The 17,402-nt window shown below is 40.3% G+C and overlaps 1 protein-coding gene across 5 annotated transcripts in view; it reads left to right on the top strand.

Annotated features, from left to right (window-relative positions):
* Positions 1-17,402, top strand: part of ACSL4 (acyl-CoA synthetase long chain family member 4) — an 81,367-nt gene that overhangs the window by 46,302 nt on the left and 17,663 nt on the right. For 2 of the 5 annotated variants that reach the window (XM_045995631.1, XM_045995628.1), the window contains 9 exons: positions 683-922; positions 1,168-1,345; positions 2,696-2,805; positions 2,919-3,057; positions 7,367-7,517; positions 7,670-7,793; positions 10,344-10,415; positions 14,622-14,761; positions 15,664-15,836. In XM_045995631.1, coding sequence (XP_045851587.1) covers positions 695-922; positions 1,168-1,345; positions 2,696-2,805; positions 2,919-3,057; positions 7,367-7,517; positions 7,670-7,793; positions 10,344-10,415; positions 14,622-14,761; positions 15,664-15,836 — 1,315 coding nt within the window. In that variant the 5' untranslated portion in view covers positions 683-694. Of the gene's footprint in view, positions 1-391; positions 923-1,167; positions 1,346-2,695; positions 2,806-2,918; positions 3,058-7,366; positions 7,518-7,669; positions 7,794-10,343; positions 10,416-14,621; positions 14,762-15,663; positions 15,837-17,402 lie in introns of all 5 variants that reach the window. The other 3 variants (XM_045995627.1, XM_045995626.1, XM_045995629.1) reach the window with 2 other exon arrangements.

Raw genomic sequence — 17,402 nt, 5'->3', positions numbered from 1 at the left:
GAAATAAACCTACATTGGTGGATTTCTCCCATTTTGCATATAAAACCGAATCCTATTTAAAACTACCCATTTTGCATCTACATACTTAAGAGAAATCTCACTATTGGCATTCCCCAAATTCAACCAGACTTCAGTATCCCATCCGTACATTCGTATAAGCATTAAAGTAGTGTCACTCAACATTAAATAAATTAAAATATGGCAATGCTTGGAACTGAAAAAATGCCAGTCTTTCAGACCAGTTATTTCGACTTTCTGTATCAGATCAATTACGTAAACTACTGAAGACCTGAGTATTAAATCAGTGTTGCTATCAACTTGCTAATACTTTTGTTTTTTCTTTTTTTTCCTTTATCCTGCTCTCTGCCTGGTTCATTGTCTTCACCTACAGGTGTACTTTATTGTCGGCTTCCAAAGATTACTAACTTCTATCTGTAGCATTAAAATTGAACTGCCTTGGCTATACTGCTACTCTCACTGCTGCTTCCATTATTGCCTTCTTCAGCAAAATAAGGCTTTCTGCAGCCAAAGAATAACAAGACATAAACACCACTGTAGAAGCCTTGCCACTATGAAACTTAGGCTAAACGTGCTCACCATTATTTTGCTGCCTGTCCACTTGTTAATAACAATATACAGTGCCCTTATATTTATTCCATGGTATTTTCTTACCAATGCCAAGAAGAAAAACGCTATGGCAAAGAGAATAAAAGCTAAGCCCACTTCAGACAAACCCGGAAGTCCATATCGCTCTGTCACGCACTTCGACTCGCTAGCTGTCATAGACATCCCTGGGGCCGACACTCTGGATAAGTTATTCGATCACGCCGTGTCCAAGTTTGGGAAGAAGGACAGCCTTGGGACCAGAGAAACCCTAAGTGAAGAAAACGAAATGCAGCCTAATGGAAAGGTTTTTAAGAAGGTACAGCATTCTTGCACTTCAAAATTTTTTTTAAGGGGAAGGTATGCATCAGTTGATCAGAGATCAAATGCCTTTTGAATATGCTGCCATTCCACTTAAATACGCTGTGTAACCGATTCTCAGAGGGTGCTCAAAGCTTCTGCATATTCACTTAAAGGCAGTTTTAGCGTTCTATACTTTGAATAGTATTTTGACTGCTTGTTGAAATAAATATACTCATATTAGAGAATGTCTTCCTTTAACAGTTAATTCTTGGGAACTATAAATGGATGAGCTATATCGAAGTGAACTGCAGAGTGAGTAATTTTGGTAGCGGACTCACTGCCCTGGGACTGAAACCAAAGAACACTATTGCCATTTTCTGTGAGACCAGGGCCGAATGGATGATTGCGGCCCAGACCTGCTTTAAGTACAACTTCCCTCGTAAGTGCCTTGTGTTTTTGGAGGGAGAGAGAAGGGGTTTTAGTAACATGTGAAATTGTCCTGTGATGCTGTTGTGTTCTTTAGCAATTTTTCTGCATAAGTTCTATCCATAAAACGGTATGTACTGTTCTTAAAAGCTGTCTGATAATTCCTGTTAAAGAGAGTAATTTCTAATAGCCAGTATGGGAATTGACAGCTTAATAGATAGAATTTAGAGTTTTACTTTTCATTTGAAAGTGAATTATATATGAAAGGTTTGGGGGTGTTTTTTAGGGCATGACATACAAGATAATGATTAAAACAACGAAAGAAAAATCATTGCTTAGCATCATTCTAGTTCATTGCTTCACTTCAAGGCCTCTTCTTTGACCTTTTCCATTTTACATGTGAAATGAGCACATAGCAACTTGAACTGACAGTAGATACATTGGCCAGAAAGTAAAGTACAGAGTGTATTCCTGATTCATAAGCATTTGTTGCCGTTGTGCATGAAATTGTTTTTGAAAATTCAAAGTCCAGAACAGTGCCTACCACATGCTAGGCACTCAGTTGTTTACTGAATGAAGAACACTACAGGTGCAGTGTAGTAATCAAGAGTTTGTATCTCAAACAAACAAAATGAATATGAAATGATCCCCTATATACACCCATTACCCACCTTCAACAATCAACAGCTTGTGAAAAGTCACTCTTCCTAACCATGTTGCTGTTTTGGTTACTAGCCTAGAGCTGAATTTCCAGTCTGAAGTTTAACAGACACCTCTTGATTCTAACTCATCTTGGTTTCAGCTTATGTTTCCTTTGTCTGGCAGCCCCTAAAGAGTAGATCTCGTTGGCCCACCCAGTTAAGGCTTGGAGGTCACCAATATTGAGCTTGGACATTGGGCCCACTAAAAACACTACCTAAGAGTGAGGACATGATTCCACCTTGAAATCCTCAATCTGAAGATTCTCAAGGACTTACTCATTCTTTGGTGCTATGCCCAATGAAAGAGCATGGCACAGGGTAGTTCTAGGTGGGCTAGCTCTGACCTAAATTAAGAGTTCAGCCAGAAACTTACTGGCCTTGAGAATCTTGATTGACTAATTTTTGAACAGTTGTGCACTTCCAGTATGCCTGGGTTTCTTCAGGTTTAGGAGGTTAGAATCCTGAGACTCTGTAAGGACAAATTGGGGCTACTGGAAAGTTTCAGGCAACGTTTGAAGTGATAGTAGAGAACATGAAATCAAACGACATTATAAAATGTCTTTGCATCCATGAGTGTACCCAAAATTTAAAAGGCTGATTTAAATAATATTATCTCATAAATGTTTATCATTTAACATATGTGTTTATTTTTTATTATGTAGTTGTGACTTTATATGCCACACTTGGCAAAGAAGCTGTAGTTCATGGGTTAAATGAATCTGAGGCTACCTACCTGATCACTAGCGTTGAACTTCTGGAAAGTAAACTTAAGGTAAATAAGAATTCTTTGACTTCATGGTAGTGTTCTCTGACAGGAAAATGTCCAATAATTGAGTATATTACAGGCCTACATGTGACAGCTGAATCTTTTTTTCTGCTCAACAGACTGCATTGTCAGACATCAGTTGTGTTAAACACATCATTTATGTGGACAATAAGACTATCAATAAAGCAGAATACCCTGAAGGATTTGAGATTCATAGCATGCAATCAGTAGAAGAATTGGGATCCAAGCCAGAAAATGGTAAGTAAAGCAGTGAAAACAAAATTTATTCATCTATTTAAGGTTTATTTCGGTAGGTTAGGAAAAGAAGTAATGCAAGTGAAAACCATAAACTTCTTGGATTAAAAAAAATTTTTTTTAAATGTTTAAACTATCAGGACCATATATGATTAAAAAGTTTTCTCTCCTTTTCTCCTCAAAGGTAACCAGTGTTTTAAAATCTACCAAATAGTTAATGTATTCAGTGGTTCAGACTTAGGGCAGTCTGAACCTCTTTTTCAAGTAACTCACTGTAATTTTCCAGCCTGGAGCTCACGTAAAGAAAAGATCTGAGGACTTCCATTCAGTAACTTTTTTTTAAAAATGCTTAGTGCTAGTGATTTTATTGATGTTTCAGAGGATGCAAAAAGTTGTTGGCCAAGCTCATGGCCAGATTTATTCTCCCACTGAGGTGGAATTTGGTATTTCATTTGAAACCAGCAGATGCACCTTATGGCAGAATGTCAGCTGGTCATCAGGACAGAGGGTTGAGGAAATTAAAGACTCCATTTAAGTAGTTTCTTTCTTCATGTTTAATGTGAAGATCATGAAAGTCTACTTAGATGAGAAAAGGACTAATTTTGGTAGGAGAAAACGTTGTTTGAACCCCTGTTTAGCTTCTGAGTATTTCACCATTAGGCACCAAACACATTTGCAGTGAAAAAGAGAGACTGTATAGCCCTTTACCCAGTATGGGTATGGCATGGAGGCTGAGATTTCGCCCCCTTTTCAAGCAAACAAGTGAGCCAGCTGCATCTCCCTGGAGGTCCAAAATCCCTGGGTCAGAGATGAAGGACAGTTTTTTATTCTCAGCCAAAGCAGTAGTCAGACTGTCAGCATTCATTTTGCTTCCCCACGTTCCCATTTTCACAGGGCAGTGTGAACAGGGTTGGGATGCTGCCTGCACCTGCAGTGAGTCGTGTTACAGGAGAGCAACCATGAGATTAGGGAGCCCAAAGCTTTTATAGAGGGTAGTATGACTGCTCTGGTGAGAGAGAGATTATTTTTACTGTACTGGACAGGAAGCACATCTACTCTTTTGCTCTGGAGGTAGATGCTGTCTCTATCTTCCAAGGTGGTTTATTGCACAAACATCCTAGAAAAGATGGTCTAGAACCCAGTCACTGCCTCTATTCACGAGACATGCAGAAAGAAACTCAAGGGACCCATGGAGAATTGTCTCTCAACACCAGACTGACACTGCAAGATTGAGGTCACCTGGGAGGTCCTTAGCGGCAGGGATCTGTTGCCAATTCTGTTGATTCACCAGAGGATTTTGATACAAAACTGTGGGGGTATTAGTCTTCATAATTTTGTGTAAGTGATAACTTGATAGACCACATATCCCACCTAGTTCCATTTATCTCTACAATAATGAGACACATGTATTTTTTTTTACCTTAGTTAATAGTTGTTATGATAACAAGAAGTGAAGCGTCACATCGTGTCCTTAGACTGAGAAGAGCTTAACATGTCTACTGCTGCTGCTTCCCTTAGTCATCAGAGAAAGGATGCAGTTCTTACTTGCTTGATTCTATAAACTGACAGTAAATTTTTTTAAAGTTGTATTTATTTAAGTCACCTCTACACCCAACATGGGACTCGAGCTCATGACCCTGAGATCAAGAGTCGTATACTCTTCCAACTGAGCCAGCTAGGCGCCCCGACATTAGATATCTTTAAGGAGCATTAGCATGACCCAGTTGAAGGATAACTTTATCTTTGGTTATTTCAATGGTAAATCACACTACTTAAATTTTTAATTTTAACTGGTATGTAAAAGTAGAATTCATTTTTCTAAACTGATTTTTAAAAAATAAAGTTTATTTTGTAGAGCAATTTTAGGTTCATAGCAAAATTGGGCAGAAGTTACAGAGATTTCCCATACGCTCCCTGCCCCTACAAAGCATAGGTTCCTCTGTTTACCAACATCCCCCACCAGAGTGGTACGTTTGTTGCAGTAGATGGATCTACTCTGACACATCCTTATCACCCAAAGCCCATAGTTTTTACTAGGGTTGACTCTGGTGTTGGACGTTCTGCAAGTTTAGACACATGTATAATCATTACATTGCCGTTACAGTACCCTGCTCCAGCCTCCCTGTCGTAGTGGCACCATTATAGGACCATAAAGGATATAAACTGATTTTTAAAAAGCTACCCATTGGGGCGCCTGGGTGGCTCAGTGGGTTAAAGCCTCTGCCTTCAGCTCCGGTCATGATCCCAGGGTTCTGGGATCGAGCCCCATGTTGGGCTCTCTGCTCAGCAGGGAGCCTGCTTCCCTTCTTCTCTCTCTGTCTGCCTCTCTGCCTACTTGTGATCTCTGTCTGTCAAATAAATAAATAAAATCTTTAAAAAAAAGAGAGAGACACTAGAGAGAGCTTGCTTTCTCTCTCACTCTAAAAAAAAAAATAAATAAAAAGCCACCATCTTGTAGAACATTTATTTAATTCTGATAAAAGATCTGTGGATTCTTGGCCATTTTGGTATATTCTGGAATGGTAAACGTATCTTCTATGTAACATTTGTCAGTCTAGAGTAGGTAAATTAACAGCAAGAAACAAATTCTGTCGTGTTAGTCTTAAAATACTGACATATGCAACATTTGCTTGAAGTGTGTATCTAGGCACTTAATAAAGGGGAAATTTTGATTTCACTCAACTGTTTGTTAGTATTGTGGAATGACAAAAAAATAATAACGGTAATAGCAATTCTCTTTGTTGGTAGGCTCAAAGATACTTTGAAGTGACAATATTTACAGTTTTTCTAATTTGTGTTCCCTGTGTATGACTGTTCTAATTGTACTTATTGAAATGTAATTTGTTGTCTGTGTAATCTAAGCTTTTTCAGTTCATGTGTTGTGTCTTTTTTTATTTCATTTTTCCAAGAATGCATTTTTATTGTGTTTTCTGAAAGCATCCATCCACAAATTATGGGGGCGGGGGAGAAAAAGTCCTTATCACACATAGTTTGAGAAGCATGACTGTAGCACAGAGTTTGGTAAATTACAGCCTGCCCTCTGTTTCTATTAATAAACTGGGACTAGAACACCATCCCAATTGTTTAACAAGCGTCTATGGCTGGATAGTTTTGGCAGAGACTGTATGGCCCTCAGAGCCTGAACTATTTGCTGTCTGGTCCTTTGCAAAAAAGTCTGCTGACCCCCTGCTCAAGATAGCTGAAGCTAATCAGTTGGGAGGATCTCTCTATTCTCCTCTCTCAGTCATTCAGTAAGCAAAGATAGCACTGGAGCTCTGGACCTTTAAGATGATTAAACAGCCCTGCCTTCAGACTGAGGGCTAGAAGATGAGAAGTTTAGATACTGTGTAGATATTACCTTTGATAGTGAATGGAGTGGTTTTAAACCCTTCCACATGGTCTCTCTCTCTCGGTATCTGGAAATTCCTGCCTAATTTCAATTACATAGAGTCAAAGTATGATCCAATCCAGACAGGGCAAGAAGCACTAAATCTGAAAGGCCCAAAGGAGTCCCGAAGCCAGACACATGCAAGTATTCTGACTACAGGAGTGAGTGAGCGAGTGAGTCAGGGAGAAAGGACCTCTTACACCATGATTTTTATCTAACTTCACATTCAGTACTTTGAAAAAAATGATTTCCTATACAGATTTCAAGAGGCAATGATAAAAACAGTGGAAAAGGTAATTTTGGTTTGGTGTTCTTTGGATTTTACTTGCCACTTGGAATCTAATCTTAAAATCACCTGTTAAATGTATTATGGTTATCTAATTCAGTGCCCATGGTTTAGTTATTGAAAAATAAAATTATTTTTAGAAAAAATTAAAAAAAAAAGATCAAGTCCAGTGGTTTCCACTTAGGAGTGTGTATGAGTGTCACCTGTTGAGCCTTTGCTCCATCCCAGACACAGAATGTTCCAAACTACGGACCAGAGATAGAGATGGTATTTTGTGAGTCTCATGCCCACCAGTGTTTAAGAACCACAATCAGGTCCAACTGTCTCATTTCAAAGATGGGAAGACTGAGACCTGAGACTAGTCTCCCAAGTCTTCAGAGTCCTAGATAGCTTCCATAACACTGCTGAAAGGCAGGCATAGACCGGGATTAGGCTGAGTATCCAGAAAATGGGCCAAATCAAGTTTGAAATTTTCATTGCAGGTCACCAGAATTCATTCACCATTTTTCTGTTGAGTATCAGTAGAGAGTATTTGTTTTACACAGGTTATCATGATGCAAAAACCTAAAAATCTTCATCTTTGTTTAGCAGTTTAACTTTTAAACTGAAGAAAATGTGGTGCTTTTTCATTTATTTAGTGAGCGTCCCTCCGAACAGACCGACCCCTTCAGACATGGCCATTGTCATGTATACTAGCGGCTCTACTGGCCGTCCCAAGGGAGTGATGATGCACCATAGCAATCTGATCTCTGGCATGACTGGCCAGTGTGAGCGAATTCCTGGACTGGGGTAAGAGCATTATTCCACTTTCTCCTTAGAAGTCAGAACTCGTGTTTGGCCTTCCCTGAGCTCAGTCTATATTAAAATGACAAGACTCTTGATGTTCCTAATTACCGCACCTTTTTAAGAATGGCTAAAATGTTTCTCTCATTTTGTTTTAGACCAAAGGACACGTACATTGGCTACTTGCCTCTGGCTCACGTACTAGAACTGACCGCAGAGATATCTTGCTTTACCTATGGCTGTAGGATTGGATATTCTTCTCCACTTACACTCTCTGACCAGGTGACAAGCTTTTCACTGTATCGGTGTGATCGGATTAAGTTGCATTGTTTGGCCGACAACCTGTTGCGGAAACTTGAGATATTTTAATTCTGTGAAAGCTTTCTCCTTGACTTCAAAAATAGCTCCCATGAGCAGATATGTAGCTGTAGAAAAGAATCCTATGGATTTGTTAGCATTGCTTTATCTGCATCTTTTTTTTAAATGATTTTGAAACCAACAGTTCATCTTGTCTTTATTAGATTTTGATGTTGGATAGCTAGGATAGAGATTATAAAGGCTCTGGGCCTTTGGGGTGCATTATCCATCAACAGTGGTGGGTTTTGGGGCAGAGATGTGGTGGTGGGATTGGGGCCTGGTTTTATTCCGGGTTTTCTCTAGCACTGTGCTGTCGACTGCAGTAGTCCCTAGCCACACACTGAAGTAGGAAGAATTAAAATTAGATGAGAAAAATCTCATTTCTCAGTTGCTGTAGCCACATTTCAAGGTCTCAGTAGCTGCATGTCACTAGTGGCTACCCCGCTGGACAACACAGGCACCAAACGTTTCCATCATTGTGGCAAGTTCTATTGCCTCTCCAAAGGTAGGTCTCAGCTTTGTGCCCTGGGTCCAGGATCTCCCTTCTCCCTGGTGTTGACAAGTAGCAAGGCCAGCAGTGCGTAGGGGGAACTCATGTACTTTAAACCCACTTGAACTTACACAACCAATACCTGCTAATAAATGGCACCTGATGTAGTCAAGTTAAAATAGACCTGTGACTAACACTGGGGCTTGAATTGTAAAACAGATTTTTTTAGAAAGCTTTGTAATGGTAAAGGAAGGAAGGAAGGGGAGGGAGGAAGGGAGGGAGGGTGGAAGGGAGGAAGGAAGGAAGGAAGAAAAAAAGGAAGGAAGGAAAGAAGGAAGGGAGATCTGTGATGATTACGTTTCAGTGCACTGTAATGTGGTTTTTTTAATGTTTAGAAATGTTTTCAAAATGTGAAAAACATTTCAATAGGCTTTGAGTGTGATCCCCCCCACAACTCCCTGGGAAAGTTCAGAAGCCAGGGACTAGCAACCATTGTTTTCATTGCCTTTCTGAAAACAGTCGCATCCATGTAGGGAAGGGGGCCGATGGAGTGAACGCCCCACCTACCTTTTTAATGAACTTTATAAGAAAGAGTCTCAAATCTTACCAGGCATTTAACACCCAGGAATCTCCTTCATATCTGGAATCAGAAAAAGTGGGGAGATGAGAGGCACCACATGTGAAGCCAGAGATCACTGTGATGTCCTAACTAGGGTTACTGCAATCGTAATAAGACAAGAGAACTGATGCCATTACTGAGAGTAATAAAGTGAGGAAGGGCTTTTTAGGCTGCGGCTACTGTGGAATGGTTCTCTAGAATGACAAGTGGTCAGCACCACACAGAGGGCAGCTCTCTCTCGAAGGACTTAAGAGCCCATCTTTCTCCCTATAGAGCAGCGCCCCGTGTGTGGTGTGCTTAAAGAAAAGTAGGATAAAGGCAATTGAGTTCTTCCAGCAGAACCTTCTGTGTGATGAGGCTGGTGCTACCTGGAATATTACACTTTTTCTTAAAAGCTGGTTTTCTTCCCGCCTGTGGCAGCACAACTAACACCGCCTACATCTAAGCTTACAGACTGGTGAACTGCATTATAGGAGATTCTTATTTTCACTTTTTATTTTTAAATTTTATTTATTTTTTTTAGAGAGCGGGGAGCAAAGGGGGAAGACGAGAGAGAGAATCTGAAGCAGGCTCCACACCCAGCACATGAGCCCGATGTGGGGCTCGACCTCACAACCCCGAGATCATAACCTGAGCTGAAATCAGGAGTTAGACGCTTAACCAATGGAGCCACTCAGGCACCCTAACAGATTTCTATTTTCATCTCCCTTTTTCAGTGGGCTCCTTTATCATTGTTTCTACCTACTGATCTGACATTTGAAATCCCAAACAGTATTTATGTGTATAAGAAGTAAAAGAAAGGAAAACAAAAGAAAGAAGTAGTACATACACATTGACATATGTATGTGCAAATCTCCCATGGTCGCTGGCAGTGTCTTCAGTATCCTGTTGACCAAAATGTTACCAATTTTGAGTATTTTGGTATGATGTTAATTGACAGCAGTGACTTCGAGAGGTGGCTTTACCATTTGGCTCATCCAAGAAGGTTAAAACTATCCACCTACCTCAGTGGAGGGCTTCTGTTTTTCCTTTTTTTTTTCCTCCCCCAATGGATGATTTGTGTTATGGTCATTATGTCATAAATAATAATGCTCAGTTTACCAAAATACCCCATTCTTCTTCATTCTGAATCAGTGTTTCTGTTCTAAATAAGGCTGAAATGTGCTAGAAGAAATAATCTATGGACCAAAGCAATAAAGCACTTATGCTTTAGACTTCCGTAGGTTATGATAGTTCTGATAACTCCCAGGGCAGTAGATGAATTCCATGTGTAAATTTCTGTCACTGTCATCGTTGATATTTGAATTACAACATTTTTTGGTGAAGATTGGTTTTCCTCATACTATTTACTTTGTCTTTGCTATAGTCCAGCAAAATTAAAAAAGGAAGCAAAGGGGATTGCACTGTACTGAAGCCTACACTCATGGCAGCTGTTCCGGTGAGTACAGAATGTAAATGTCCTTTACTGCTCGCACTTGGACTGGGATTTGTGTACGGTTTTTAAAAAAGATTTTATTTATTTATTCGACAGAGAGAGAGAGAGAGATCACAAGTAGGCAGAGAGGCAGGTGGGGGTGGGGGAAGCAGGCTCCCTGCGGAGCAGAGAGCCCGATGTGGGGCTCCATCCCAGGACCCTGGGATCATGACCTGAGCCGAAGGCAGAGGCTTAACCCACTAAGCCACCCAGGCGCCCCTGTGTACGGTTTTAAATGTTAATTTTACTATGTTGAAATTATGGCAGATGTGTTCATTAAAAACTTCAATAAGTATTGAGAGGGGTGAGATGGCAAGCTTCTGAAATGTATGCCTGCTAGTGTTGCTGATACTTTAAAATTAGGGGCTGAAAATGACCTGAGTTCGGATCACCTCATGTGAGAATCAGTCATGTTTCAAAGGTACAAGTTTATCCTACAGATCATTTCCGTTTCATCACAAATTTAAAAAAAAAAAATGGAGGGAATGCAGGCCATCCCAGAGAACTGAAGCAGCTTATCCAAGGTTAGGAAACTGAGTCTCAGATCCGAGCCTCCTGACCCTTACGGTGACCAGGAAAAGTGGCACTGGAGAGAGCTTCCAAAGTGAAGCTCTTCTAGATATTTAAAATCCTTATGTGAAATAGTGTCTTTTATGAAAAGGAAGACATTATAGGTTTTGGTCTTTTTTTTTTTTTTTAAGATTTTTTATTTATTTATTTGACAGACAGAGAGAGATCACAAGTAGGCAGAGAGGCAGGCAGAGAGAGGAGGAAGCAGGCTCCCTGCGGAGCAGAGAACCCGATGTGGGGCTCCATCCCAGGACCCTGGGATCATGACCGGAGCCGAAGGCAGAGGCTTTAACCCACTGAGCCACCCAGGCGCCCTGGTCTTTTTTTAAAAAAAAAAAAAAGATTTTATTTATTAGAGAGGAGAGAGAGCACAAGAGGCGAGCGTGGGGGGAGGGGGGAGGAGCAGAGGGAGAGGGAGAAGCAGACTCCCCACTGAGCAGAGAGCCCAATATGGGGTAGGATCCCAGAAGCCGGGGATCATGATCTGTGCCGAAGTTAGACACTTACCCAACTGAGCTACCCAGGTGCCCCATTTTTTGGCCTTTTGATAATAAATTCTGAAATATTTAACACAGTGTTTCCAATTTGCAGAGTCAAATATATTCTAGTACTTTTAGACTTGGCAACTGCAGTGGGATTGTGTATCATGACTTGCTTGTATTATCATTAGATTTTAAGACTTATCCCAATATCTTTCTCAGAACTCTTTTTGCACACAGAAAGTCAGAGATTAGATCATGAAGTGTTTGGCCCAAACTGTTTACTTAGTTTTCTAAGAACTACAAATGGAAGTTACTTTTTTTTTTAGTTTCTAATTACAAAATTACCAAATAACCAAAAAATTAGGATAGATCAGAGTGGCCTTTGCCTTTTTATTTAGAGTTGCTGTGGGATTCAGCATGTTTACCAACTGAAAGAAGTTTCTCACTAAAGCGTAAGAAAGTGACACTAGTGATCGGTAGCACAAGGTACTTACTGTGTTCCAGGCACCATGCTAAGTGCTTTAGATGGATTATCTCACTTATTCCTCCCTAAGACTCTGCTAGGTGGGTCCGGTTTTTCCAGTTTTTTTTAAAGGAAAAAAACTTGCCTGAGGTCACAGAGCCCACACGTGCTAAAGTTCAAGTGTGAACTGAGTCATCTTAACTACAGTGATCCCAGAATCAGTGGACTTAACTACTGTGCTTATCTATTTAGGATTGTTTCATTTTGGGAAACAGTATTTTGGCTTTATTACCCAAAGTACAGGAATCCTTAGTAAATCATATCAGAGAACAAAGGGAAGGAAAAGGGCCAGGACTATAGGAAGTAATGTCTGAATTTAGGTCTGAAGATAAGCAGGAGTTAGCTGATATGCTATGTATCTTCCAGTTGCCCATCATCCATTCTTCTTTGCTTTGTGTCTTGAAAAGGTCACTTCCGTGGATGAATTATCAGGGCTTGCTTGCCTTCTGATTTGTGGTTGGCTTCAGCAAAATTATTGGCACTCAGGAGAGATCATGGGGCATGAAGACATGGGGAGGGGTGGAGGGGTGTTCTGCATACTTTGCTCCTTTCCTCCTGGGCTATGATTTAGGGAAGTGGTCAGGTGCCCACTGGATAGTCTCTTCTTTCCCACTGGCCATAACCAGGCCTTGCCCATGGCCATAGTCCTTACCAGTTCCAATGATACTTCTCTCCACTTACTTCTTCAGGCCTAGAGATAGTAAACAATCCCCATGTTGCTGATCCATTGATACTTCACCCAACTTTGTTGGTTCCCTTAGTTCTTCCTACTCCTCTACAAATAGGCCTTAAAAAATCTTTTTTGCTGAGAACTGATAGATTCTATTATCTGAGTTAACTTCTTTCCTGGGTCAGAACAAAAGATCCATTTAGTATCGTATATTCACAGTATTTAGAATAAATTGCTGCTTCTTGTAAGCAGTGACTCAGTTGAACATCATGTAATTATTAGGTTGAACTCAAGGGTGACTTAATGGGCTAACAATAAATCCTGCCAACTTGTTGCAAGCGTACTGTTTGTGTTCCTTCCTCACTGAAGCCTTTCTGTGCTGATGACTCGTATCTCCTGGAAGGAACGGGGCGGGGGGGCTACTTCTCACACATCTGTCTTACTCCCATATGCTTTTTTTCCACCCAACATCCCATTCACTTTTTTCAGAGGGACAGTTACAGAATATTAAAATCCTTCCAGGGAAGTTTTGGAATTTCTCAATCACAGATCTAGACAAATATTTCAGTTCTGTAATAATGCTTCCATCTGTGGAAATGGACAGAATGACGCTGTCCCATGCTTGAATGCTGAGGTAGCCTCTCTGCACCCCCGCCAGCTTTACTGAGATACAATTGACATAGCATTATGTTAGTTCAGAGTGTACAGTGTGATGATTTGGTATATGCAGATATTGTGAAATGATTACTTAACACACCCATCGCCTCACATAGTTACGCGTGTGTGTATGTGTGTGTATGTGTCTGTGAGCAATGAGAACATCGAAGACCTACTCTTCTAGCAGCTTTCAAATATACAATACATTCTTGTTAGCTGTGGTCACCATGCTGTGCTGTATATTACATCCCCAGGACGTAACTCATCTTCTACCTGTAATTTTGGAAGCCCTTGGACCAACATCTCCCCATTTCCCCCCACCCCCTAGCTTCTGGCAACCACCAGTCTACTCTCTGTTGCTGAGTTCGGCTCCGTGTGTAAGGGAGATCATACAGTATTTGTCTTTTTCCGTCTGCCTTATTTCATGTAGCAGAATGCAAGAGATGGTTTTGTTGTCTTCATTTGTGAATGGCTCTATTCTGATATGGAAGGATCCGTTCCTAAAGTCATTCATGGTAGCACAACTGAATTTATACTGATTGCTGCTTCAAATATTTAAAACCAGGTATTTGTAAATAGATGTGCTCTGTGCAACAATTCTTATTAATTTGTGCTAAGTCATTTCAAGAAAATATTCAGTGATAGTCTGGGCCTTTTTGCTTGTCTGTTTTATTTTTTTAATATATTATCTTGGGAATCCCTATATCCCAAACCTTAGTCCTACGTTTAATTTTCCAAGGAGCTGTGAGCAAGAATCCTATTCTTTTTTGTTGTCTTAGCTTCTATTGAAAGGGAATCAAAATATCTAAATTATAGGGACATAGAACTTTAGAAAACTGTACGAGTAAACTCTTAAGAAGCTCTGTAAATCTCTCTGCTGTGCTCTAACAGTCACAAGGTAGTAGTGAGAAAAACATCAGGATTAGATTCAACATGGTATTTTGGTGTTATTTGAAAATAAATGAATATATGTGAAAGAAAAGAATTAAAAAAGGTTTTTTATGTGGGAGGTGAATGAATTATTTACACTCTAGTTAGTTAACATTTAAAAAAAATTTTAGGTAAACTTAGTGTATAGAACCGAAAAACCCCTAGTCTTTTTGAAATAGTGAACAAGTAAATTTAGTGAAATTAATTATGTAATACACATATCCATTATACTGAAGACTTTTACCTAAGATGTTGTAAACAAGGTATCTTCAACTAAAGACTCTCTCAGTGTTGGTGTAATTCTTTTCAGATTATTGATTATTGTACTTACGTTTTAGGAAATCATGGATAGAATTTATAAGAACGTTATGAGCAAAGTCCAAGAGATGAATTATATTCAGAAAACACTGTTCAAGATTGGGTATGATTACAAATTGGAACAGATCAAAAAGGGATATGATGCACCACTTTGCAATCTGTAAGTACATTTGATAGACTCTATACTGTGAGCCTTTAGATCTTGTGTGTTTCCGTCTGGAAGCTGAATAAGTAACTGGCAAGTTAGTTTGAGCATCAGCACGATCATCATAAGGTTTGCATTTCTCTTTTATTCATTTCTAACCCTCATTGCTTACACAGCCAACACAGAGGACCCCAAGCTCCAATTGTGGCAATTTAATCGATTTTAATAATCGAGTAAATAGTTAAGGTTCAATTATAAAATTTGGTCTTGTGAAGAAAAACTCGACTTTCAAATCAAGACGTTTGAGTTTAAAAAAGGTCATGTCTAACTAAAAGTGATACTCAAGATTTTATTCTGCATAAAGTTTCCAATGTATTGTCTTCATAGAACAGTATAATAGGTATATGAATATAACGGCTATTTAAAGTGCAGTGCTGGGGGGGTGGAGATGGGGAAACATTTTTCATTAAGAGAAAGAGAAGTTGATAACTAAATGTTCTAAAGAGAGCTGTAATTTATTTCCTTCAATGACATCATTTTCTTTCATTTACTGTATGTCAAAGCAATTTCCCGACACTGCACTCTTTTTTGCATCTTTAAGAGTTTCTCCGGCATTTTTAAAAATTAAAGTGCAGTTGACACTTAGTTTCAGGCATATCACATAATGATTCAACCTCTCTGGATGTTATGCTGGGCTCACCACAAGTGTCACTACCATCTGGCATTTTTCTGACGTTTTTTTCAAAGCATTACTAGTTGTCACTTTGTTAACCTTTCATTAATTACCACCATGGTTCTCAAACTTAGGTGTCCAGCCAAGTTGAGCGGTCCTGCACAGAACTTATAAATTAGGATGTCACCAAGAATAACATATGCATGGATTAAAACGATCCCTCCTCCTTTTTCATTTTCTCAAGGTTACTGTTTAAGAAGGTGAAGGCTTTGCTGGGGGGGAATGTCCGTATGATGCTGTCTGGCGGAGCGCCACTGTCACCGCAGACACACCGATTCATGAATGTCTGCTTCTGCTGCCCAGTGGGTCAGGGTTACGGACTCACAGAATCGTGTGGTGCTGGGACAGTTACTGAAGGTAAGTGTTGGTAACGTGGCAAATAATTCGATGTTAGTCGGTGCTGATAAAACCCATTTGCATTAGCTTTAGGAACTATGGTTTTTTTTTTAATATTTTATTTATTTGACAGAGAGAAATCACAACTAGGCAGAGAGGCAGGCAGAGAGAGAGGAGGAAGCAGGCTCCCCACGGAGCAGAGAGCCCGATGCGGGGCTCGATCCCGGGACCCTGGGATCATGACCTGAGCTGAAGGCAGAGGCTTTAACCCACTGAGCCACCCAGGTGCCCCAGGAACTATGGTATTTTTATACCTCATTACGTGATATCAGGTTCAGGGCAAACCTGAAGACTTTCAGTAACTTTTAATTGAACTATCACATGTGCCCTTTATTTTTAAGCCTTGTAAATATTTATGCCATTTTGTCAGTCCTCAGAATTCTGTCACCCTGGGCCTTTAAACTTCTCTCTCCAAATGATTCCTTCCTCAGAGAACTGCACTCTTGGAATAAAGTATCATTTTCATGCTTCTTCTTGAATGCATGTTCCTGCCCTGACTTTTTGTTTGTTTTCTCTTCTGTCGTTTCCATCATCCCATGGCAGGGTTTCTCAACTTTGGCACTACTGAAATCCTGAACCAGAGAGTTCTTTATTGTTTGGGCTGTCTGGTGCGTCATAAGTTGTTCAGCGGCTGGATGGATGGATAGCAGGGGTAACTCACTCCTCCAGTTATGGCAGTGGAATAACTGGAAACATTACCAAATATCCCCCAAGGGGCAAAATCATCTTGGGTTGGGAAATACTGGGTATGGTAATATTTGGGGGATCATCCCATTTTCACTTTATTATGTTCAGAATCATTGCCAACATCTCAGACCATCTCGCCACCTCACAAATTGTTTGTGACAGTGGTCTTAGCATCCTTAAATTCATTCGGAGCATTCACTTTAAAGTCATCTAATTAAATATCTTTAACTCGGATCAGATCTTCCCACTTCTTCACTGGACTGGTCCCTCCCTTCATGTCACCTTTGGCATCCCGCCTTTTATTACTTCACACGGCTCTGCCGTAACAGCCTCTCTGCGGCTGTGCCTGCCTCCATGATTGCACTTTGGATTCATCGTGTGTACTTGTGTTAAGACTCCTCCACCTCAAACACTGCCTCACTCCCGGCCAGCCGAGCTTTCCAGACATCTTTGATCTGGTGCCATTGTAGCCATTGTCATTTTCCATGATTTCTCACATCTTGTACCTGGCTCTGCTCTCCAGACAAGCCAGTCTTCTCACTCTTTCTCATCTGGGCCTTCTTGCTTTCACCTCTCTGCAGCTTCTGTTCCCTTCTCTTAGAATGCCCTTTGGCTAACTGGTCACAGCCACCTTTTCATGCCCAACTCCCCAATGAAGTCTTTCCCAGTTTTACATTGAGCTTGCTAGGCTCTGAGGTACCGTGGTGCTCGCTTCCATGACTGTGTGCTTGAGTATTTAAATGTGCTCTAAATTGCTTCACGTGCATTTTGGCTCAGGTAGGTTGTTTGTAAGCTCACTGAGGGCACATGACACATGTGGTCCTTTATGTGTTTTCTTTT

Source organism: Meles meles, chromosome X, assembly GCF_922984935.1.
Source record: "Meles meles chromosome X, mMelMel3.1 paternal haplotype, whole genome shotgun sequence".
NCBI classification, from domain to species: Eukaryota; Metazoa; Chordata; class Mammalia; order Carnivora; family Mustelidae; genus Meles; species Meles meles.
This window is presented reverse-complemented; position numbering and strand designations above follow the sequence as displayed.